Raw genomic sequence first — 23,168 nt, 5'->3', positions numbered from 1 at the left:
AAAGAAACATGTATAGATTCTTCAGTTTTCTTATCGTCCTTGAGATAGGCCAGATATAGAACTCCATGAGTCTAAGGTTTTGGAGTTCTTTCAGAACTGGTTTTTAGTGTGAAAGTTAATAATTCTGCATTGAAAATGGTAGCTCTGAGTCTGCTGTTTTCCTAGAAGTTGGTTTTCAGTTTGTGTTTTCCATGTTTCCCGAATGGACGCATGGTGAGGAGGGGTTTAGAGTCATTGCACTGAAATAATTTTGAATTCAAGTTGTAGTTCAAAGGACACTTCTGAATAGATTTCACCCTTTTTACTTGTTCCCTAGAACACTTTCTAATAAGCTGATAAATTGTGTATCTTGAATTGGCTTTGCTGTGTGATGCCACTCAAATGTGCTTTGTAAATTTTTTTAAAAATTGTTAACCCTTTATGATCTGACAGTTGTCTAAAAATAATCGTGGAACAGCATCCCAGAATGGTTTGGTTTGGAAGGGACCTTAAAGCCCATGCAGCTCCACCCCCTACCATGGGCAGGGACACTTTCTACTACCCCAGGTTGCTCCAAGCCCCGTCCAGCCTGGCCTTGGACACTTCAGGGATGGAGCAGCCACAGCTGCTCTGGCCAACTTAATATTTTAAGTACAAAACTCTACCTGTGCAAGACGCCACTTACTCCATCACTGTTTTCTTTGAAGTTCTGTTTGAAAGCTTTAAGTTCTCTGCAGGTCTATGCAAGAACCTGTGTTTAACAATTGCTCCTGCCAAGCTTTCAACAAGTTCTGGAAAATGTTTCCGAAAATCTGTAGCAATTCAGAAATTGTACATCTGCCTGGTTATGTAAGCTGTTTCTGTGCTCTGTGTAGGAGTTGTGAAATGGTCAGTGAGGAATCTTCCTGGTGGTGTTGCTTTCTTAAACTAAATTTGGGGCATAATGAACTGTTGAAAATTCGATGCTTGTGGTAGGAGCAGGCTGAATTTGAAACACTTGTTTGTTCTTTCTTATAACAATCATACAGCAAACAAGAATTTTCAGACCGGAAGGGAATGTTAGTTAGAGCTGGCTCCACGCAGCCAGTGTTGCCTCCACTGGCTCCCAGGTCTTTCCCAGGTGTCCATGTCCCTCACCTGCTTTTCCGTGTTTTTTCCTACAGTTATGCAGAAAGCGTGGCGAGAGAGGAGCCCGCAAGCCCGGATTAAAGCAGCATATCAAGCTCTAGAGTTGAACAATGAGTAAGTTTATAAATCCAGTTGCTGTATTTCTAGTGTGAAGGATTAAGTGGAAGGATAGTGAGCGCACTATCAGTTTCTTCATCTAGTAATTCACTTTTAGCAAAGTTCTAAAGAGCTTAAGGGGAACTTTTGGGACTGGGAATTGCACATGGGGCTGTAAATTGCACTGAAGTACTGAACTGTTCTACTAAAAACATGTTTTGTGCTGCTTTTTTTCTTAAATCGTTGTATTAGTGGCAATAACAAATGAGAAATCTTATTCAGGTGTGGAATGGTCTAAATTGAATATGAGATCATGTATTTCAGAGATGGCATCGTGGTAGAACTGTGTTCAGAATTCACAGATGCCACTCCTGTAAAGGATTTAAAAATCCTGTAGCATAAACCAAAGAATTTCCCCCACTACTGTGATCTGCTTTGTTATGTTGTCTTGTTATTTTTGCATAAAATGTTTTTAAATCTCCTGATTTTGCAAAAGCAAACCAAACAAAGAAAAACCTTTCCAGACAGCTACAGACCATTTTTACAGTTTCAAGGAAAAGAATTTAACTTACTTTTGCATTTTTTTCCTTTGTTTTTTTCTCCAAATGCAGGGGGGAGGTGTGGTTTTTTTCTGTAAAATGGTAAAGGTTGCTTTTTTCCTGTCACTCCCCCTTTGAATTCACATCAGTATTTTGAAACTTAAATGTTGTCAATGCTTACATCTTAAACATAAGTGAATCTTGCCCATTTCTAATGCTTCTGACACTTAATATAAATACTAAACGTCCTCCCTCAAAATAACTAGTAGGTTTTTCTCTTACTTCAGTTGTGCTACTGCATATGTCCTTCTGGCTGAGGAGGAAGCAACAACTATTGTGGATGCTGAGAAATATTTCAAGCAGGCTCTGAAAGCAGGAGAAATGATTTACAGAAAATCTCAGAACTGCCATTCCCAGAGCCCCCAGCATGAAGCACAGCTGAGTAAGGACTCTGAATCACATTAACTCTTGAGTTTGTGTGAGCAGAAATGTAAAACTAAAGCTATAATTAGGAGAGGTAAGGATTGAAACTGATAGACTAATATTTTTTTGTCTTTGTAATCAGGAAGAGACACCAATGTATTGGTGTATGTGAAAAGGAGACTAGCTATGTGTGCCAGGAAACTTGGAAGAATACGAGAAGCAGTAAAAATGATGAGAGATGTAAGTAAGAGTAAAGAAAACCTGAGTTAACCACTGTTTTCAGTCACATTGTCCAAACTGATGGTTTTAAGTTCATTCCTAGGCATCATAATTAATCTAATTGAATTATTTTCCCATGAGATTTGCACATCATGATTGGATGGGGCTTTGAGTAACCTGGTCTAGTAGCAGCTGTTCCTGCCCTTCTGCTATAGCAGGGGGTTGGAATGAGATGAGCTTTGATTGCTTGCAACCCAAACTGTTCTGGGATTTTATGAAATGATGCAATTCTTTTCATGCTGCTTCCATGCCTGTTTCTAACACTCTGAGACAACAGAACATTGAAAAATCCTAGATTATTGTACTGATTTCTATTAAGCATTTCAGTGATTCAACTGCAATACTGTATGTAATTTATTTCTCTTTACTGATTTGCAGCTGATGAAAGAGTTTCCACTTCTGAGTATGCTGAATATCCATGAAAACCTCCTGGAGGCTCTTCTGGAGTTACAGGCTTATGCAGACGTCCAGGCAGTTTTAGCCAAGTATGATGGTAAGTGATGCCTGTTGGAAAATGTGGGTATTTTTGAATAAGAGTGCAAGTGAAGTGGGCAAGGAATGTCTGTCCACAGGCAGGAGTCTACCCATGACCTCAGCAAGGTGAGCAGATTCCCTTCATCTGTAGCAAACAGATACTTCCTGAATGCAGGTCAAGTTCTGCTTTTGACTGCTGAGGTCAAATTTAGGCAAACTAAATTGCATACAAATTACTTTCTATGTTTTTAAGTTACTTCTAATCTGTAAAGAAATCCTTGCTTCAATTCAAGGATTATTTTAATTAATCTCTTCTGCATCCCTGGTTATGCCTAAATTCATCAGCCTTTTTCAGCCAGCACATGGCCCTGTAAGTAATTATGTAAATAAGATGGAAAAGGTACTTTTCCTTTCTGTCATCTTCCAGGCTCGCTCTCGTGCTTCTGTAATGCTGAGGTTGCTCGTCAGAGATGAGCAGTGTGCAAACATGCTGTTTGCCAGAGATCAGTGGTGTGCATCAAATGGTGTCGTTTGCTTTCACTTTCCATCTCAATTAGTAGGTTTCAGATATTGTGTAAGTCTAAGGAAAGGTTAATAAAATATATGCTTATTTTTTATTGCCCTCAGTTTTGCCACCTAGACAGTGCCCATTTCATGAGTATACAATAGGCTGCTGTCAAAGCAGGGCCTTCAATCACCTTTGGAATGGAGGGACATAGCAGCAGTATTTTATGACAGTTACTCTCAGAAGTTGTTGAGTTCTCTCTTATGTCAATTCTTTATTGCCTCAGGGAATCAAAGGGTATGCTATTTTTGCCCAAATCCTGTGCCACTTGTATATGGCCAGCCTAGCACCCTGCTCCCATTCCTTGATCCTCTTCTGGGTGGATTCCTCTTAATTTATGAAAACCATTTGCACTTTGCCCAGTCCTTGCTTCTGTTAACACCAGGAATTGTGACACTTTCTTAGGGTTGCTGATTTTTTTCTGAGTGTCTGGAAAAATGAGTACAAGCTTCAAACTCCGTGCAGCACCCCTGTGTTTTGCTTGACATGACAGCCAGACTTGTAGTAAGTGATGGACAAGCCCAGGATGGGATTTACCAAAAAAAGCAAGAACCATCTGACTATACACAACATGGTACTTGGGAATTAGACCCCAGACTTTGTCTGCTTTTAAAGTAAACTTGCACTGTGGAGTGCTAACCTTCTAATCTGTAATTGTCAGCTCAAACTTGGCTTCAGATATTCTACAAAGATACAACTAACAGAGTTCTCCCTCGTGGAACTGCAGAAGAACAGAAATTGCATTTTTGTTAAAATTCATCTACGTGTCTGTAACGTAATTTTTTGTGATCAGCTTCTGGTCAGTCTCTCAGCGTTGTATAAAACTGTGTTAAGGTACAGTTGCAAAATTAAGTAAAAATTAGAAGCTTACTTTAAATCTTTGTGGGTTAATATAGAAAATACATTCTGGTTTTAATTGTATTTATTGTAATTGTAAATTGTATTTATTTGTGCATTTCTTTGGATTCAGTTTCAGTGTGTTGGTACATATAGAAACAAAAAAATGACTCTATCACCTAAATACAACTTTGAGTTTTCAATCTGAGACTGACTGGTGACTGTGCAAAGAAATTGAAAATTTCTAATCACAGCTGAAATGTTCCAGATGTTACATTCACTGTTTCCCATACCCAAGAAAAAACCTTTAACTCAAAGGATGTGGGTTTAAAATGTTTGTATTGCCTTAGAATCTTACAGTTTAATTATTTTATTTTTTCACAGATATCAGTCTTCCCAAATCAGCAGCAATATGTTACACAGCAGCTCTGCTAAAAGCCAGAGCTGTTTCAGAAAGGTAAGCAAAGACATGTGTGAAAACAATGGTTTGTAGCTAATCTTAGGTTCTGATGTAAAATATGAAGGAAAAAGGTGTAAATATTTTATGTTTTAAAATTACTTCTGAACGGTAAAGAAATCTTTGCTTCAATTCAAGGATTATTTTAATTTTTAAATCTTTTTTATATCCCTGGTTATGCCTAAATAAGTAGCTGTTACATTTCTAAGAGCAAGCTGAGTATATTTATATATACGCATATATTTGTGTGTGTAATTAAGCACAATTTAAATTTCCTTTTTAGCATCCATAAAGTTAGTACAGGTGAGGATGTTTTTCAAGAGCCCATGAATTGGCCAAGTGCTTTTGTGTAAATTCTGTTTTTAGTGTTTTGCTTGGGATTTGTTTTTTGGGGTGGGTGCAGGGAATTTGTGGTAGTTGATGCTGGCATTTCACTGTGCTCTGAGGCTCCACCTCCCAGCAGGTGATGCTGTAACAGGGAGCTGAAAGTCAGGGCACTCACCTGACATGATTGACATGAATTTTCATATGTCATATGGGCATTGGTAACAGTCAAGATACCTAACTTAAAACGAACATTTTTCTCCTAGAAGGGTTTGTTTGTCTTTCTTGATAAATCAGCCAATTTTTAATGAAATCCAAGTTCACAATGCAAATGAACACCTGGTTAGCGTTTATTATGTATTACTTTTGCTCAGTGTGGGTTTTTCCCTTCAGGTTCTCCCCAGAAACCGCCTCCAAGAGAGGGCTTAGTACAGCAGAAATTAATGCTGTGGAAGCAATTCACAGAGCTGTGGAATTTAACCCTCATGTTCCAAAGGTAAGAGTATTTTATTTCTTATTGGACTGCTTTTACTGTATTCTGAAAAATACCATGTTATAATATAATTTTGTTACTGGAGCCTTTCTAGCCCCATGTTTTCTTCAATTTGGTTATAACTCCAGCCATGGAGTTGTTAAAAACGTTAGTATTTGTATCATAAATGTTTTGTCACCAGATTTTTTTTTTTTTTTTAATAATAGCTGATGTTCAAACAGGGTTTTACGCACAAAAATTTAAACTTGGAATTTCCTGACTCGTTGGGAAAATCCAGTAAGGTATTACTGAAGGCCCTTTACTCTCAATAAGGGTAGACATTAATAAATATAAGTGCAGATAGTTAAAGTCATAGAATAATCACAGAATGGTTTGTGTTGGAAGGGACCTTAAAGATTCCTCATTCCAACACCCTGCTTCCAAGTCCCTGAAGCCAAATTAAGTTCTTCAAACAATAATCACTCTAGTATTCCAAACCCCTTTATCCTGCTGTGCTTCCAACCGTGGCTCCATGGTTATTGAAGGATCTACAGTCACTTATTTTCTTCATCCACATGTAAACAAGATGAAGAGTCTGTGTCACCACAGGCTAATGTCTGGCATCAAAACACAGATTCCACGGAGCACTGGGTGAATAAAATCTTGCATTGCTTTTTGCCGTACTAGGGATGCTTGCAGTATGAAACCTTGAATGCAGGAGGTTGGCTCAGTGCAGGGTCTAATCCTCTGCAAATGATGGTGGAGTCCCAGTGGCTGCTGCTGGGGAGGCTGGAATGATCCGGCCGCTCCGTTATGTCTGCCTGTCCAATCCAATAGAATGTGCACTGAGAAAGCTAATTGCTGGGAGAAATTGCTGCTTGTTTGCATGACTGATCAAGAGCGTAGCAAGTCCATTTCAGACAGTCTCAGACAGATTTTTCTTTAGCCTCTGCCTTTAGGGGCAGAAGATTATAATGCATTATTATTATCTAAAAGTTCTTTTGTTTTGGGTATCCTCCAGTTGTTTCTGAAGCCTCATATACCTTTTTAAAGAAGTTAAGAGATCATTTCAAACAGGCTGTTAAAATATGGTCTCTAGTTCTGCAGACAAATGCAAAAACTGATTCCAGGTTTCAGTAATTTGATTTTCTCTTCTAATTGTACATCTCTCCATTCTTCATGTTTTTTTTATTACAATATTGCCTCGAGGCACCAGTTGATTAGATGACAGAGCAGAATCTTATTGGTGCAGGCTGTTTAGAACTCTGAAATGTTTATGGTCAAAGCAAACAAGTGAACAAGGGCGGAGAAGTGAAGCAACTCGCCCAGTGGATCACAGAGGGGGAGGAAAATCTGATCTGTCCCACAGCCTAAAAATAAATGAGTATGTAACGTAGAAATCCCTTTGTTCACACATCTGATTAAAGTGATTGTACATAACATCGTTTTGCATAAGGAAAATAAAACAAGGTTTGTTTCTCTTTGTTCTGCTTTTACAAGGCTGGGGTTTGTTTGGAAAGTTAGAACCAGCTGGAAAACTGGTCCTCTTAAGCCATTTCAAATTAGAAATCCATAACTGCATTTTGGTACTGTATGAAGCAATCTTTTGCAGTCATCTTCTGAATATTTTAGAGATTTTTTATTGTGTATAAAGACTTCACAACCTTCAGTTCAGTACTGAGATACCTTCAGTACTGATACCTTGCCTGTTTCATGCTTATGGACGTGAAAACCTGCCAGACTGGAATTTTTCTGTTTATGTGATAACATGGGCTCAGAGAGAGCTAAAGCCTGGAGTTGAGCATTGGTGTGTTGTGGCAATACTTGTAGTGGGGCTTCACCACCACTCCTGCGTTTATATTCCCAGTTAGCATAATGGAAGAGTGGGCACTGTTGAGAGCATGAGGAGTCGGGTCAGGGGTCAGATATTTGAGACCATTTTCCCACAGCAGCCCTGTGTGAGTGATCCTTTACTGTGTTAAAAAAAAAAAAAATCCAAAAAAAATTGAAGAGGATTAGAGGGGATTAACAAGAATATTACCCTCTGGAGTGCAGGCCCAAGGCATGGAGAGAAGAACCTAGCCAGGCAGCAAATGTGCTTTATTTGGCTGGGGCACAACCCCTCCTACATTCCTTGAAGAGTCTGAATGGGAAAAGTTAAGTCCTCAAACTGGATTAGTAAATAATCTCATAGTTTGTGGCATCTGCCGAAATAAATCGGTGAGTTAGCTGCATTCTTACACTTTGGGGGACACTCCAAGGAATTGGCAGCTACATTGATCAAAGATGTGCATTAACTTCGGCTGTTACTGAATGAGACACTTATGGTAGGAGAGAACAGCTCACAGGTAAATACTAGAGCTGAAATGGTCATTTCATTCTTGTAAAAAGTAGTCCTCTGTTTTTAAAAGCTAAGTTCAAATGAATACCTGACTTTTTTAATGTACCTTGAGAAAACGTGATACATTTTAAAAATTGCATGTTCTGTGTTGCAAAAGAAATGGGAAATGATGAATCCTTGTGTTCTTTGACCCTTCTGTTTTTTTGCTGATGGAGGGAGAGCACTGAAATTGAAAAAATCTGAAATCAAAGATACTTTGTGGTAGCCCAGAAAGACCACATTAAAAGAAGGTTTTCCTGCGTTTGGTTTATTATTCTTCCTTTGGTTAGCACACTGACACTTTCAGGTTTGCTGCTTATACTTTAGAGCTAACAAGTCCTCAACCGCCTACATTGAAACTTTCAGTGATGAAGTAATGAGCAAAAATACTGTTGGTTTGGGGTTTTTTGTCAGCCTAAATTTGTCCCTCGTTGGTGTTGCACGTGCAGCATTATACTTAACGTCTGTTCCACAAGAATGTATTTTTATTTTGTCTTACTGAAGCTGTATGTTTTTTCTTGTTTTTTTTTTTCTTGTGTATGTGAAAGCCTAATTTAAGAGTCATATACACAGGAGTGTGTTTTGCTGCTTTTCATTTCTCATGTGAGTGCAGCCTGGCTGCTTTGTGGTAGAAACTTGCCCCTTCTACACTCAGTTACGCCCAAAATGATCATTTATGTTTCACAATAAAAGGTTTTGGAATATTCCATGTAACCAGGTGGGCTTTCCATTTTTCCTTTCAGTATTTACTAGAAATGAAAAGCCTAGTGCTGCCTCCAGAGCACATTCTGAAGCGAGGGGACAGTGAGGCAGTAGCCTATGCTTTTTTTCACCTCCAGCACTGGAAGAGGATAGAAGGAGCCCTAAATCTGCTACACTGCACTTGGGAAGGCAGTAAGTATCTTCTATTCTTTTTTTCTGTACAGTAGGCTAGTCTCTCTGCCTTTACCCTCCTCAAACATGATTGGTTCTCTTTGTGAGAAGCTGGTCGCCTGAATAGATACAGATCTAATGTCACTCACCCTTTTTGCAGCATTTAGGATGATCCCATACCCGTTAGAGAAAGGCCATCTTTTCTATCCCTATCCGAGCTGTACCGAAACAGCAGACAGGGAGCTGTTGCCAAGTAAGTGGTTTCTAAGCAGTAATGATAATAAAACACAGGCCAAGGACATATTCAGTTTGTGGTATTCTGTATTTACCTTACTGTGATTTTTTTAGTTTGAGCTTCCTGTGAAGGGGTTTCAGCTATTTGTTGATGTCCCTCCCAGAAGATCCTGAAGCACTTGACGTGTGTGTGTGTGGTAAATGTCAGCTTGATGCTGTAATAGCCGAAGTCCTTCAGAGATGAAATCTGTGTGTGGTACATTCAGACTGAGTCTGGCCAACTTTGAGAACAACAAAATGGACCATTTGTTAAAAATTGCTTTTAAAAGAATTTGTGGATTTGACTGCTTTTGTAGCAAGGAATCAATCCATGGTTCTAGTCCTGCACTGGGTATGCAGTAAAACCTGACTGTGATCTTACAGAGAATCTTTGGTTAATCTGTAGCTTCGTAGAACAGGTATTGTTTTCTGTCATTAATTCAGTGGTCTGTATTTATCTGCTGGCCGCCTCCTCGAACTTCTTATCCATGTATTTCTACAGATTTATAATAACATTTGATACTGAAAAGTAAGTCTTATCCAGCTGCTCTTTGCTTCAAGGTTACTTTATGCAGTTATGAGCCTACATGTTTTTTCCTTTGGGCAAGACAAATAAACTGTATCATTACTGCCTGTACCCAGGATATTTAGGAAAATAGCATTAATTTAGATTAGAGTTGAGCTGTTAATTATATATCTTAATTGAATTCCTTTGGGGTTGAACTTCTATATCTTGAAGAAACACAATTCCCCTGGGACTTGAAAGGGCTACTGCAAAAGCACCAGCACCCCCACAGAGACCACAGCTGCGAAAAGGAAAACTGCACAGACGTGTTTCTGTTTAAAAGCCTGAAGTTATATTTAAAATGTGTAATTTAAATTTGCCCCCAGACTGCTTTAAATTACTCATTTCTCACTTATGCAGGATATTGCACAAGGAATTCCTTGGTTAGCAACTAACCCTAAATTGTAGACTTCCCAGCATAATTAAACACCAACACATGCAGATATTTCAACAGGATCACTCACGCATTCCTGTTATGTTTTAAATATAAAACTACCTATAAATAAAATCATCTTAACACTTTTATTGCAGTACTTCCTCGAGAAATCTTGGCACTTAATTTTAAAAAAAATTTATCTATTTAAAATAATGTTGACCAAATCAATGATTCAGAAAACCTGGACTGGTCTGATGAGTAACGCTTCTCAAATGTCTGTGAACGTATAGAATTAGCTTTACTTGTCTTTACCTATTTTGAATTTGGTTTTAATTTCTCAGTGTAGGAAAAGCTACTGCAAAAGGAATTAATTCCTATTTTTTAAACACTTTCCTAAATTATATTGCTCCATGTTTTAGAAATTAGGTGAGTTTCTGTATAGTATAAATCTCTGGGTACCATTAACATCTCTGATGGATGTTAGACATGGATTTCCAAATATTCTACTTAACTGTGCTCCAAAATCATATCATTAAAACCAAAACAAACCCTGAGCACTTTGCCATTAATGAGTTGCAAGAGCACAAGACACTTTCGGTGGGTTTACTCTTCTAATGGTGCTTTAATGTGCCAGCATTCATAAACAGTAACTGGGCGGGTAAAGTGTCTTTTTCCTCCTCAGACTTCAGTTTAAAAAGAATACAATTGTATTTTCTCATTTTACAGAAAAAAGCTTATTTATAATTTTAGGTTTTTGTTAGGTTTTAAAAACAGCTTGTCAAGAAGGGCAGTTCTTTTGTAATTACTTATGTCTGTAGAAACTATTTTTTTCTTCATGTAAAAAATCTTTTCAAATCATTGGATAGAAATCAGAGCTGCAGGTATCCAGAGCCAGTAAGTAATTGCACATTCACCAAGCAGGTCCTCGGCAAGTGACCAGTAGTAGTGTCGTGAGTGCTGAAAGCTCTACATGCCACCCTTGGCCTGGCTAATCACCCGCTTTGGATTTTGTTACCAGAGATTGGAAATTGCAAGGAGCTGCTATGTACAGAATTTATAACCCAGTCCTGGTGCTGTTTTCTTTGAGGTCTGCTCTGTCAGCTGCTCTGAACAGATTTACTGTAGTCTACAACCAGAAGTCTTCAAGAAGTACTAAGGAATAGATTATATAGGAATAGTATATATAACATGCTGGTTGTTTTGTACTTGCTCAGCTTCTTACAGAGTGTGGAGATGTCCTGTTCTTTTCAGGTAACAGGGTTAGAGCTCCAGAGAGTTGAAAGCACCTGAATTGTTTTAGTTGGTGTGGGTAGTTTTGACAGCTTGTGAACTTGTTCCGGTTTGGTCAAATTTAGAAATATATCCTCTGAGAGAAGGCACAACAACCCCTCCCCCCACCAGGTTCGGGAAAAATAAATTTTCCTCAAAGGAAAGTGAAAGAGATAAAAACTATTTAACAAACACACGGGAAAAGGATAATAATGCTAAATAATAAAATTTTGCTGTGGAGAAAAAACCTGGGAAAATGTTCGAGTCCTCCTGTTGGTCTCCTCGGAGCTGGGGCTTGGCCCAGGGCCAGGCCCTCTGTGCCCGGTGGAAAGTCCTCCCGATGTGCTCTGATATTGAAGCAGTCCAGCAGAAAAGGGAGAAAATCTGAAATCCCAGGGAAGGAAAAAAAAGTTCAACTCTCAGTCTCTATCCAGAGAAAAAGAAACTGAAAAACTGGCCAAAAGCTGACTGGAAAAAAAACCTGCAAGCCGGGTGCTTCCTCGTTCCCCTACCGCAGCTGGAAAAAGAAATAGCCTCTATCTCTGTGTGACCTTGAACAAACTGCAAACTGCTTTGAAAAAGTTTTGCTCCGTTTTTCCTTCCTCCTCTCAGGCTCAGTTTAAAGGCATAGAAAGGCACAAGAATTAATTTCTGAGCATAGGGCAGCGATATGGGGATACACATCATAAAGTCACCCCAGACAGAACTTTACAGGTGTTCCCTCTGTCCTGTTAGAAGAGTAGGTACCAGAAACTGAGCCTGATGAAATGCTTCAAAAATAAAGCCCATGCAAATGAAAAATATGACTGGGAAGAGAATATTAATAATGAAAACAAATATATAATGACTATTAATAATGAAAACAAGCATGTAATGTAGGGGAAAAATTTTTAAGTTAAAGTACTGGAACCTAAGATGTGCTGCATGAGTCTTTCCTTCTGAAAGTCCAGAAATGAGCTACAAGGCTATAAGTAATTCAGAAAGCAGTCCTTGGTTATCAAATGTCAACATTCTTCATTTTTTCCTTTCAGCATTTCATGAAGTCTCCGTTTACCCCCAGAAGGAGCTTCCCTTTTTCATCCATTTCACAGCAGGCCTGTGTTCCTTTTCAGCCATGCTGGCCCTCCTTACCCACCAGTTCCCTGAGCTGATGGTCACTTTTGTGAAAGCTGTAAGTACTACCTCTGTCATGGGGCTTGCTTAGGTTTCTCCTGAGTTTTTGGGAATTTTGATGTCCAGGGTGAAATAGCCTCTAGTCAGTCTCATGCTTGTGGGGCATAAATTATTTTATCTGGTTTGCAAGAATCTCCGTAGTGACAAACACAGGTTGAAATTTGGGCAAAATGTCTATTTTGACAAGAGATGAACTACTGCTGTTACATACCATGGCTTTAGTTTGCACTGTTACGGTGAGAGAGCAGCATTTCAGCACCAGGGAAATTTTTCCACAGAGCACTGTGTTGAGTATGGATTTTATCTGTGTGGAAGTGAACAACTGCAGTGGGAGAGCCTCAAAAATAAAAGCTGAGAAACAAAGTGCATAAGCAGCTTCCTGCCCCAGCTTCTCAAACTACTCCAAGCAGTAGGTTTGGCCTTTATTGAACTGTGGATCTCATGCAGTAGAGCAGAGTAGTGAATAAAGAGCTCCGAACTCTTTAAGTGAATCATTTATTCTGGCTTTGCTAATCAAAATAGAGGGAAAAAGACATTTGCTTCCTGGCTGGTTTAATGCAACAGGTAGTGGAGACCCAGGAGGAAAGCCCTTCTTTTTTAAGGATGCTTTGTTCCTAAAAGCGTTGGCTTTGCTGGTGAGCCCAGTCTAATGTCCAAGTCCTGCAGGTCTGAGAGTGGGGCCTCATTTCCACACAGTTGTGTTGATCTTTATGCTGGAAAATGTAGTTGGACATGCCAGTGACAAATTTCAGTGCTGCTCATAGTTGGCTGGGTTCATAGTAACTAGGGACTAACTATCTGCTTGATTAATTCTATAAGGGCTGCATTAGCAAAGTTGTATGATTTCCAAAGAGATACAAGGCCAAATGTTATGCTAACAAAGAATTGCTTGGTGAAGTTCTCTCTGCTGGGTTTCTTGAACCAAAAAAAAAAAGAAAAGACTTTGTAGAATTGAGTTGGGCTTTGCAGTTGGGATGTCCAGTGACGTGTCTCAAGTGTGGGGAAAAAACTCCCACGGTTTGGTCATTTGGCAGTGTGTTTATTTTCTTTAGGAAAAGATGATCAAGAGGGGGTGCGCATTGCCACAGCATTCCCCAGCCAAATCACAGTGGCAGCAGGCACAGACAGAGGGGTTCTTGACACTCTCTGTGGCAGTTTAATACCAGCAAAAGTTGAAATTGTGTACTGAGATCATCAGGCAAGAAGGGAATTCTGTATTACTCTCTTGAGATTGACAGCTGAGAAGGAAATACCAACTTCCAGTATTCTGCTAGTTTAGCTAGAATTAATGTTGACTCTCAATCATACTCTAATGATAAAAATTCTTCCATATTTTATTTTTAGATGATTGTACTCATGATCCCATTCCTGATGTTTTCAGAGGGATTCAGAAAACCTGTAAGAAACAATGATACTCAACATCAAAGTAGCATTTCTGGTTTTATTGCCCACAACAGGGGTGTTGCAGCTAGATGACTTTTAAGGTCCCTTCCAACCCAAACCATTCTATGATTCTGTGATTCCATGTTTTAGTTAATAGATTGCTTCAATATTTTAACTATAGATAATGCTGTGGTGGCTGCTACTTTATACATACTCTCTTGTCTTCTGGAGGTCTGTAGTAGTAGCATCTAGTTGAATTTTCACACCAAAAATGGAAGATCATCTTTTATTTAATGATACCAGCCTTTCCACTCAAGCAATAAATAAATAAATATAAATAAAGCAATTATTATTTGCTATATTGAGCATTATATGTTCAAGTAATTCCAGTGCTTTAAGCTTTCTAAATTACTTTTTCCTATGTATTTCATTACTTCAAGTGTTTTTCATCTTACTGTTCTTTAACTTATTAAATATAGTAATTTGAGATAATAAAGTTCTAGCTGGTATATCTGGAGTGCTTTGGCCATAGATTAAAGCAATGCAAAATGTATTTCCAACTCTTGAATTTCCAAGAAACCTAGAACACGGTTTTAGGAATGGCAATTGGAAAGTATTGTGTATATGGAATTTTTCACTGTAAATCTCCAAGCAATGACTCCTTAGATTACATTTCAGTTACTTCTTAATCAAACTGTTTTTCCAGCAGTTGAATCCACAGTGAGCTGAATGCCTCAGAAGGGGTTTAAGAAGTTGGATACCTTTCTATTGACTTGAAAAATCTGAGTTTACATACTTTCATTTGTTAGTGCTTGAGTTTGTTTCCTCCATAATAAATCACAGGGTAAACCTTGGCAAATTGCTAAAAATATTCCAAGTGGCCAAAAATCACAATGAAGCATTTCCTAGTTCCAACGTGTACAGTGTGATACAGCATCAGCAGAGGCCGGAGCGCTGGCACTGGCTGCGGCAGCGGGAACCGCTCCTGCCCCCGCTCCCAGCCCTGCGAACCGGCGCCACGGGGAGCTTTGGTGTCTGCGCGGCTCGGAGGGTTTGCAGGTGTTGGGGACTGGTGCTGGCAGAATGTTGAGCGTTTACTGATGCAGTTAAGGGTCCGTGAAGGTGCCCAGAACAGCTGTGGCTGCTGCATCTCTGGAAGTGTCCAAGGCCAGGTTAGACAGGGCTTGGAGCAACCTGGGATAGTGGAAGGTGTCCCTGCCCATGACAAGGGGTTGAAATCAGATGATCTTTAAGGTCCCTTCCAACCCAAACTGTTCTATGATTCCATGATAACTGTGCGAGTTGGTGCCGGTGAGGACAGTGGAACAGGCAGTGGTAGGGGATCCCCGGGAGCTGCAGTACCAGTGCAGGTGCTCCCTGGGCCTCGCTGTTTGTTTCATCCAGATTTCTGATCTCTTGGAGAATCACACTGTTTGTGATCATCAGACAGCTCTGTTTCTCAGTAGTTGCTGTTTAGAGTCTTCTCAGTAAGTGACAGAAGGGAGGAAGGTACAGGTACGCAAATGACAACAATTTGAACAGCTCACTGAACAAGCTGAAAAACACTGCTAGATAAAACAACTTCTGTTACAATTGCAGTCAGAAGGTTCTGATTGTTTTTTCATTCAGTATGTATTTTTATTTTTTAATAATTACACAGATGGAGAAGTGGGTGGATGTGTATCATCTTGCAAAAGTGAGGTTGCACAATTCCTTCTGTAATACAAAGACACCAAGAAGTCTGCAAGAACACCAGTGATGCAGAGTGACAGCAGGCACTGTAAACATTTCTCAGGAGTTCCTGAAAACACTGAACATACCTTCACAGAATCATGGAATGGTTTGGGTGGGAACGGACCTTAAGGCTCATCCTGTTCCACCTCCTGCCATGGGCAGGGACACCTTCCACTATCCCAGGTTGCTCCCAGCCCCGTCCAACCTGGCCTTGGCCACTTCCAGGGATGGGGCAGCCACAGCTGCTCTGGACGATTCCAAGCAGATTGATCGCATTTTTTACATCTGAACCTTATGTTACTGGAATAGACCAGTATAAATTATTTTTAAAATACTGAAAAAAATAGTGTAGCAGTGTTCCTGCTGTATCCTGCTTAAAACAACTTTCTTTTTCAGGGAATTGGATAAAATCCTAAGATGGTCCCTGTTCCAAAGTGGTTTTATATGGATTGCTTGATATTTTCACAACAAAGAAAGAAGTCATGGGACTTAAATTAAAAATTGGCTAATTTTTATGATTGCGAGATTAGGAGAAAACATTTCTCATTCTGGCTGTTCCCTAGCTCCCTGTTGGAGGATTCCTTGCCATTTTGTCCATGGCAGCCATCTAGGGACATAAACTAGGGCAAAGCAGAGCTGTGTCTGGCAAGTCCTGCTTTGTGTGACACTCTGCTTTACTTTCGGAACAAATCCCCCTACCACTTTACCCAAAGCTCATTAAGTGAGACTGGAGAATTAACTTTTTAGCCAGCTGCTGAACTTTTCATATTTATAAACACTTGAGTCTTTTGCTTATCTAAGAGAAAATGTGTATAGTTTGGAGATGTGCACTTCCCTGCCAATGTGTAATGAGTGGTTCTACACTTGGTAGGAAAAAAAAAGCCTGAAGTTTCCTGTCAGAGCTGAGTGTCGATGCCAAGGGCAAAGGTTTCTTGCCTTGCTAATCTACATCTTAACTCATGCACTTAATGTGAAGGTGCCACACGCAAACAGGCAGGGAAGAAGCTCACTGCAAGGAAAAGCTCCTGCACTGCTGTGAATGTTATGTTTTAAAAGCCTTTTTAATGTAATATTTGAGGTTATGATAGAAGCCAGGAGGGCCAAAGTAAAAGCTTCAAAGTAAATGAGTCCTGTTGTTGCTAACTCATGAAATGAGGGTTTGCACAAGGATAACCCAAATGCCAGTGGAATATTTGGGGGATGGGTTGAGAAGGTGCAGGGGAGTTTGCACGATTTGTTTTAGCCTAATCTTACTTCTGGAACTGTTTAGATGGCATCTAGAATATGGATCCCGCCTGGAAGCACAGACTGGTCTTGGTGGATGGGCTGTTCAGTTTGAGGTGGTGACCTGTAAATAATCTATGCCTGAATATTGAAAAAATGAGGTGATCATTAAGGTCCCTTCCAACCTAAACAATCCTGTGATTCTCTGACAGATCTGCTGTCCTCTTCTCCCATGTCTGTGCAGCCCTGAAGGCCCAGTGCTGAGGCCCAGTGCTGAGCAGCTGGAAGAGTTGCAGTATGGAGCAATGCCATTCTAACCCTCGTGCTTTTGCCCAGGTGCTGCGGGTGCTGTGGCCAGTGAGTGCTCCCAGCGTTCTGGCCTCCAGCTGAATGGACTGCACCAGGGGTGAGTGGACAAGGCTGGAACTGGGGCTTCCAGAGGGTTTTTCTTCTTCTGTGTGTCTTCATTACTATCTAATATTTACAACAAGCCTATTTCATGGCATCAGCAGTGAAGGGATTGGAGTTCAGTTGCCTTGAGGGAAAGACACCAGGGTAGTTTTTGTTCATACCTTGAGTCTGAAGAAGGAAGTTGGTTTGGAAACTGAGCTGATTTATTGTTGTGTTCTGTTTCTTCCAGTGCTTTGGGACACTTCTTTCACCCTTCAGTTTCACTGTGGAGCACACAGAGGTCCTGCTGCTGTCCAGCCCCTGGCATAAGCTGACTCCAGTGTGACTGGAGTGTGTTTTCCATGATAGCTTGATTTTATTCTCATGAGCCTCTCTTGGTGGTTCGCTGACCCCCAGTTGTGGGGGCCAAGGAAGAAATCTGGGCTCTTCAAACTGATATCTTTGACAGGCTTCCACATTGATGGTGCTTAACATACGAATTTCTTCTTTGGCCTTAATCTGTAATCATCTAAGAAAATAGTTCTTGTTGAGCAATAGTTTATTGCTCTCTAAATCACTTGGACAACTGGAAGCTCATACTTCCTCTGTAAGAAAGGAGAATACACAAACTGAGCAGGTGTTCGGGGTATTGATACTTCCTTCTCAGCTGCAGATGCACCAGATACTTGGCTTAGATTTAATTTTATAAGCCTTTTTCAAAATATTTGTTAACAGCAAAGTATGGTTCTGCTTTCTTTATTAAAAGGTTGCTACTTAACACATTGAATTTGTTGACTTCTTAAGTGTCTGTTTAATATAGATTATAATGTGCAAACAAAGATTTGTTTCTTCTCTATCTTACGAGCTTGCAATACTCAAGGAGATGGTAAACAACTCTATTTCGTGTTACTTCATTAGATTTATTTGTGCATCTTTTATTCTTCAAGACAAAGCATTTTGAAAGACAGGATGGTTTCTGAAACTGCCCAAAATATTGTGATATCTGCATGGGACTCTGTTGGGAGACCTGAACTTTCAAGTGTTAGTCCAATGTAATGTTGCTGTTGATATGAAGACTTGAAGAGAGTGGAGATGGGGAAAACTCTTCAAAGGATTTGCTTGATACACAGACCAGCCCTGAGGGTTTGTTTACTGCAGAGGTGAAAGGATGGCTGTGGCAACCAAGTGGTTTGAGGTAATTGGTGTGACTTCTGTTTCCACTCTCCCATTAGATCAAAAGTCTTTTTCCCACGCAGGTCTGCTGCTTGGCATCAGAGTCATGTTAGCCCAGGCTTCTTAGAAGGGGAAGAGATAAAAATAGCACAGGCTTGTGGATAAATGCTAATTCTGAGCACATGAAAACCCATCATCTTACTTTTTGCAGATAAACACATATACTTGCCTCTAAGAACAGGGGAGATTTTACATGTTTGATTTCCACTATCTTTGTGAATGTTTGTGACATTGATGGCTTCTTTCAAAGGTGGTGTAAATTATTCCAGTTTCTGAATCCTGGATGGAAGAAGCTTGCTGTAGCCTGCTGTATTCTCTGAAACAATCCTTAAGTCAGTCAATTACAAGTCACTTGAATGGACTTAAAATACCTCCTTACACAGAAGATGAAGAATGAATTATTTTTCTTTTTCCTTATGTTCAAATCCTTCTTTACCTTGTAAACCAAGTTCTATGAAGCAGAAAGTCACCTCTGCATCTCATGTAAGTGTAGTTTATTTGTAACTCTGAAGGGAAACACACTTGTTTAGGTAGAAATGCCATTGTTTGCTCAACTCCACTGCATATTTCTGTTGACTGGACTTTAATCCAGGTTAACTATTTGAATTTTTCAAGGAATCAAAAGGGAAGCCCTACAGAAAGATACTACCAGTGTTTTTAGAATTACCTAACTACTAGAATGTAATTTTCTCAACTTTCTTTCCAGTTGGTCATTGGGGCTGTTGCTCACTTTGGAATCATTGTGGTGATTAATAGGCCTGTTGTGTTCATGTGATTTCACTTCTTGGTCTGCAGGGGCCCATAAGGTAACCAGTCTAATGCTTTTTAAAGTTGAACCTTTTCCAGCAGTTGTGTGGGGTTATAAATGAAGCTCTGCCTCCCATGTATCATCCCAAGAGCTGCTTTCTCTCACTGTCCTCCCTTGACATAACAGTAACAGAAAGGGGATGGGCTGGTTCTGAAAGGAGAGTTGGCAGCAGGCTGTGTAATGAAAATCTTCCTGTCTCTAGAAGTGCCAGCAATTCTTGAGGAAGGAATGCTCTCTATGATTTTCCAGCAGGCTTCTCTATGCTTTTTGGAAGTGTTCCTTTGCCACTTAGGAGCAGGGACTTTAACCTGACTCATACCTTAGTAATACCTTATCAATTATGTTGCGTGTGTATGTATATATATTAAAAAATTACAGTTATGACTCAGGACAGATAAATATTGATGTAACTTCCTTGAAACAAGAACTGTGGTGACTTTACAGCCATTGGGATGGCAATAGCTTTTTCACAAGGCTTTATATGGCATTAACAGACTCCTCATATTTTCAGTTCATTCAGAGTAGCCAGTGAAAGTCAATCTTTAAGATCAGCATTTATTTCTATACCTGAATCTAATATGTGTAATTGTAAACCAGGGTAATTATAGGCTCTTTGATCATTTAGGCAGGGTTTGAGTTTGGGGTGGGTTTGGTTTGTTGGGTAGTTCTCGGTGCTAGCAGTGTCTCTCCATGTCCGGACCAGGTTAGTTCTTGATCAGGATGTCCAGGAAGAGAATGTAGCTGCATTTGTTCCTGCCAGCCTCTGACTTCTCCAGGAGTATTTTCCAAAAAGGACAGGAAGGGTAGGAAAGGGGGCAGTGTTATCACAGTAAAACTATTGTTTGTGAAGCAATTAAGCAACTGAATTATTGTGTGAATTTGCCCTTTCTTACCATTGATTTTAATGAAAAGTGTCTAAAGGTCTTTGTGAATCAGGAGTTTATTGCACGTGCATCTGGAGAGATGACACAAATGTGATTTAGCACATTACTGAAGCAGTTTCCTAATGTTGTCTGACTTGAAGTGTTTGGAAGCTGATGCTTACATGTATTGGCCATTTGATTTCATGTAGCCACAGAAGTAGGAGCATTTCAATACAGTGTACCATGATGGGCAGTGGGTGCTGCTGGCTATTGGCACTGTTAGAATAATACAACTCTTACAGCAGAGGTGAGGCAGTTTAGAATAATAAATATTTCAGGGTAACAAGGTCTGTTCATTGCCACCCTAGTTCATGTGGGCTATAAATCACATCAGAATTCTGGGGAATCATCTCTGGCAGATATTTACCATGCTGGGAGCCCTTCATTTTTGAAATTTGGAATAGATGCCTGTTAGTAGCTTTTATGCATGTATGTCTGTGGCAAAAGGACTTTTCATACTGTCAGACACCTTGGTCACTGAGGTTATGGGGATAAATTCATATGGAGATGGCCCTGGAGTGGTTCTTCATCCAGGTTTGTCACAGGCCAGTTCCCTTTGTGCATCTCTCCAGCACTGGCCGGGTATGTTTATTCCCTGTTCCTCATCCTGGAATTGTTGTGAGGGTGCCAAGCCTCGTAGATCCATGACTCTGAGCAAGGCAGGGTGTAAAGGTCATAGTTGAGACCATTAATAACAAGGTGCAAACGGCTGGTTTATATGTAATGTGAAGCTTTTTACTTATTTCATTTTTGCACTTCGGGGGCTCTGTTTGCTTATGGAGCACTTGGTGTCTGGTACCTATTTAGGCTGAGAGCAGGCAATTGGGTTCCTTCAGGCCTTCAGAGGAATGCAGAAAATTGTTCTCTGGTGTTGTAATTCTGCTGGGATAACTGGAGCTTATTTGTCTCACTGCTTATTAAATGCATACTTGTCTAGAGGTCTTCTTTTTTTTTCTTTTTTCTCTTTTTTCCTGAGAAACGTTGGGTGAATCCCAAGGACCACAAGTGAGAGGAGGATTCCAGGAGGAGGGGGAGAGGGAAGTGCCTGCACCTCTCCACAAGCTGCATCATCCACCTCCAGTGCCAGCAGAATGAAGAGGTTAAATATGAGAGCAGACTCCCTTAGGGAAAGGAGACATGTGTATGGGGCTCGACCAGGCATAAATTAATATTGCCCTTCCCCCTGCTTGGAGATGAGACACTGAGGGGAGCAGCATCTTCCAAACACTAATGGATGGGGCATGTGGTTGGGAGCCAGTGAGGCTGCGCTGAGGTGTCCGAAAGGGCCCAGCTGTGGAGGTCGGGAGCTGATGTAAACTGGTGCTGTGCTCTTTGCAGAGAGCACTGTGGGCAGCAGGGCAGTGGGGGTTCATGGAATCACAGAATATCCTGAGCTGAAGGGACCTGCAAAGATCAAGTCCAACTCCTGGCTGTGCGCAGGACACCCCAATGATCCCACCCTGTGCTTGAGAGCATTGTCCAAACGCTCCTGGAGCTCTGACAGCCAAGGGGCTGTGACCATTCCCTCGGGAGCCTGTTCAGTGCCTGACCACCCTCTGGGGGAAGAACCTTTTCCTGATGTCCAGTCTAAACCTCCTCTCCATCACTCATACTCTACCAGCTTCTGAGCAGTGCCCAGCTTGCCCTGTTTTGCTGTTACAAGGGACAGACTCCTCTTGTCTGTCTCCTGCATTTAATTAGGATGGCTGCAGAGGTGACGTATGAGCTGTTGTCACCTGCTTTTGGGTCAAAGATCTCTACAGATTAGTCAGGATGACGGTAGCAATCACAGTGGGCTTCTGTGTTCAGTCTCCTGTTCTCTGAATTCACCCATCTTACAATAAAGGTGGATAGAGAGTAAAGGCAGTTTCAGTTTCCAGCTCTGTCTCCTGGCTGCCTCCTCCCTGTCTGGAGCCTCCTTGGCAGGGTGTGCTCTGCACGCCCCAGCCCTTACACTGGAGGGACAAGACGGTGATGAGGGATGCTGCTCATGTGCTTGGAATTTTCCTCATTTCCAGCCTTGACTGCTGTTCTGTGCTCTTTGGTGGGATCTTCAGTGAGTCTGGTCATTGGGGAGAGCGAGATAACACATCCACGCTTACGGCATCGGTAAGGGTGCATCCACCACGATGAGTGTGTTCCTCCGTTGGGATCTTCCCCTTTTGGTTATTTCTGGCCAGCAACGTTTTCCTTTTACTCTGGATGCACCGAGTTGTGCAATCACAGTGTGGCCTCATCGGTTGGACCCTTCTCTTAACAACCTCTTGATTTCTTTGCTAATTTGGCTGTGGGCTTTCATCAGTTATAAAACAGAGTGACACAGTATGTGACTATTGCATTCTCCTGCCTTGACTCACCGGCTGTGATTGCAGAGCAGTGATCCCCCTGCTGCTAGCTGGAGCAGCCCTCGGCTGAGCAGCTGACTCGGCTGACTCGGCTTCAGGAATATGGGATGTGAAAACTCGCACTCAGATCTTGACAGGCTGTGCAAATTTTAGTCCAAGTGCCACAATAAATCTGTCCCTGTGAGCTGGGCCTGTTACAGCAGGTGATCCCCCCCATGGATTACACTGATCACAGGTACCTGAGCAAAGCCCTTCTGTGCCTTTATGAACTCAATGGAGAACAGAAAAGGCCCATGGGGCGACAAGGGGGTGTTGGGACTGGGATGTAGCTTGGCAATGTATTCAGCTGCATTGCTGAGCTCAAGAACTTACAGATCTTGCCATTACCTCCATCCTGATAAATGGTGGTGTCACCTGGGCGAAGGCCTGTTCTCACCGGTGTAGAGAAAATCAGAACTATAGAATCTCCTGGACTGTGGAAGAGACCCACAGGGAACATTTGGCTGTCAAAGTCCGATTCCTGGCCCTGCACATGATTCCATGTTTCCAATGCCTTCTACCTCCTCCTGTGTGTCCTGTCCAGCTGCTTCAGAGAAGGTAATATATTCAGAAGCTCATTAAGCAATTAATTCTGCTCCTTGTCCTT

General features: G+C 40.9%; 1 protein-coding gene across 6 annotated transcripts in view; it reads left to right on the top strand.

Moving 5' to 3' along the window:
* The window catches only part of ST7L (suppression of tumorigenicity 7 like), a 25,145-nt gene extending 4,032 nt beyond the window's left edge, over positions 1–21,113 (top strand). For 2 of the 6 annotated variants that reach the window (XM_017741119.1, XM_017741124.1), the window contains 12 exons: positions 1,143–1,221; positions 2,030–2,184; positions 2,308–2,405; positions 2,823–2,937; positions 4,705–4,777; positions 5,495–5,597; positions 8,697–8,847; positions 8,987–9,079; positions 12,341–12,480; positions 13,827–13,880; positions 17,160–17,229; positions 17,464–21,113. In XM_017741119.1, the coding sequence (XP_017596608.1) occupies positions 1,143–1,221; positions 2,030–2,184; positions 2,308–2,405; positions 2,823–2,937; positions 4,705–4,777; positions 5,495–5,597; positions 8,697–8,847; positions 8,987–9,079; positions 12,341–12,480; positions 13,827–13,880; positions 17,160–17,213 (1,115 nt within the window). In that variant the 3' untranslated portion in view covers positions 17,214–17,229; positions 17,464–21,113. The remainder of the gene's footprint in view (positions 1–1,142; positions 1,222–2,029; positions 2,185–2,307; positions 2,406–2,822; positions 2,938–4,704; positions 4,778–5,494; positions 5,598–8,696; positions 8,848–8,986; positions 9,080–12,340; positions 12,481–13,826; positions 13,881–17,159; positions 17,230–17,463) is intronic. The other 4 variants (XM_017741121.1, XM_017741122.1, XM_017741123.1 and 1 more) reach the window with 4 other exon arrangements.
* Positions 21,114–23,168: the final 2,055 nt, after the last annotated feature.

The sequence above is a fragment of the Corvus brachyrhynchos genome, unplaced genomic scaffold, assembly GCF_000691975.1.
Source record: "Corvus brachyrhynchos isolate BGI_N302 unplaced genomic scaffold, ASM69197v1 scaffold338, whole genome shotgun sequence".
Lineage (NCBI taxonomy): Eukaryota > Metazoa > Chordata > Aves > Passeriformes > Corvidae > Corvus > Corvus brachyrhynchos.
This window is presented reverse-complemented; position numbering and strand designations above follow the sequence as displayed.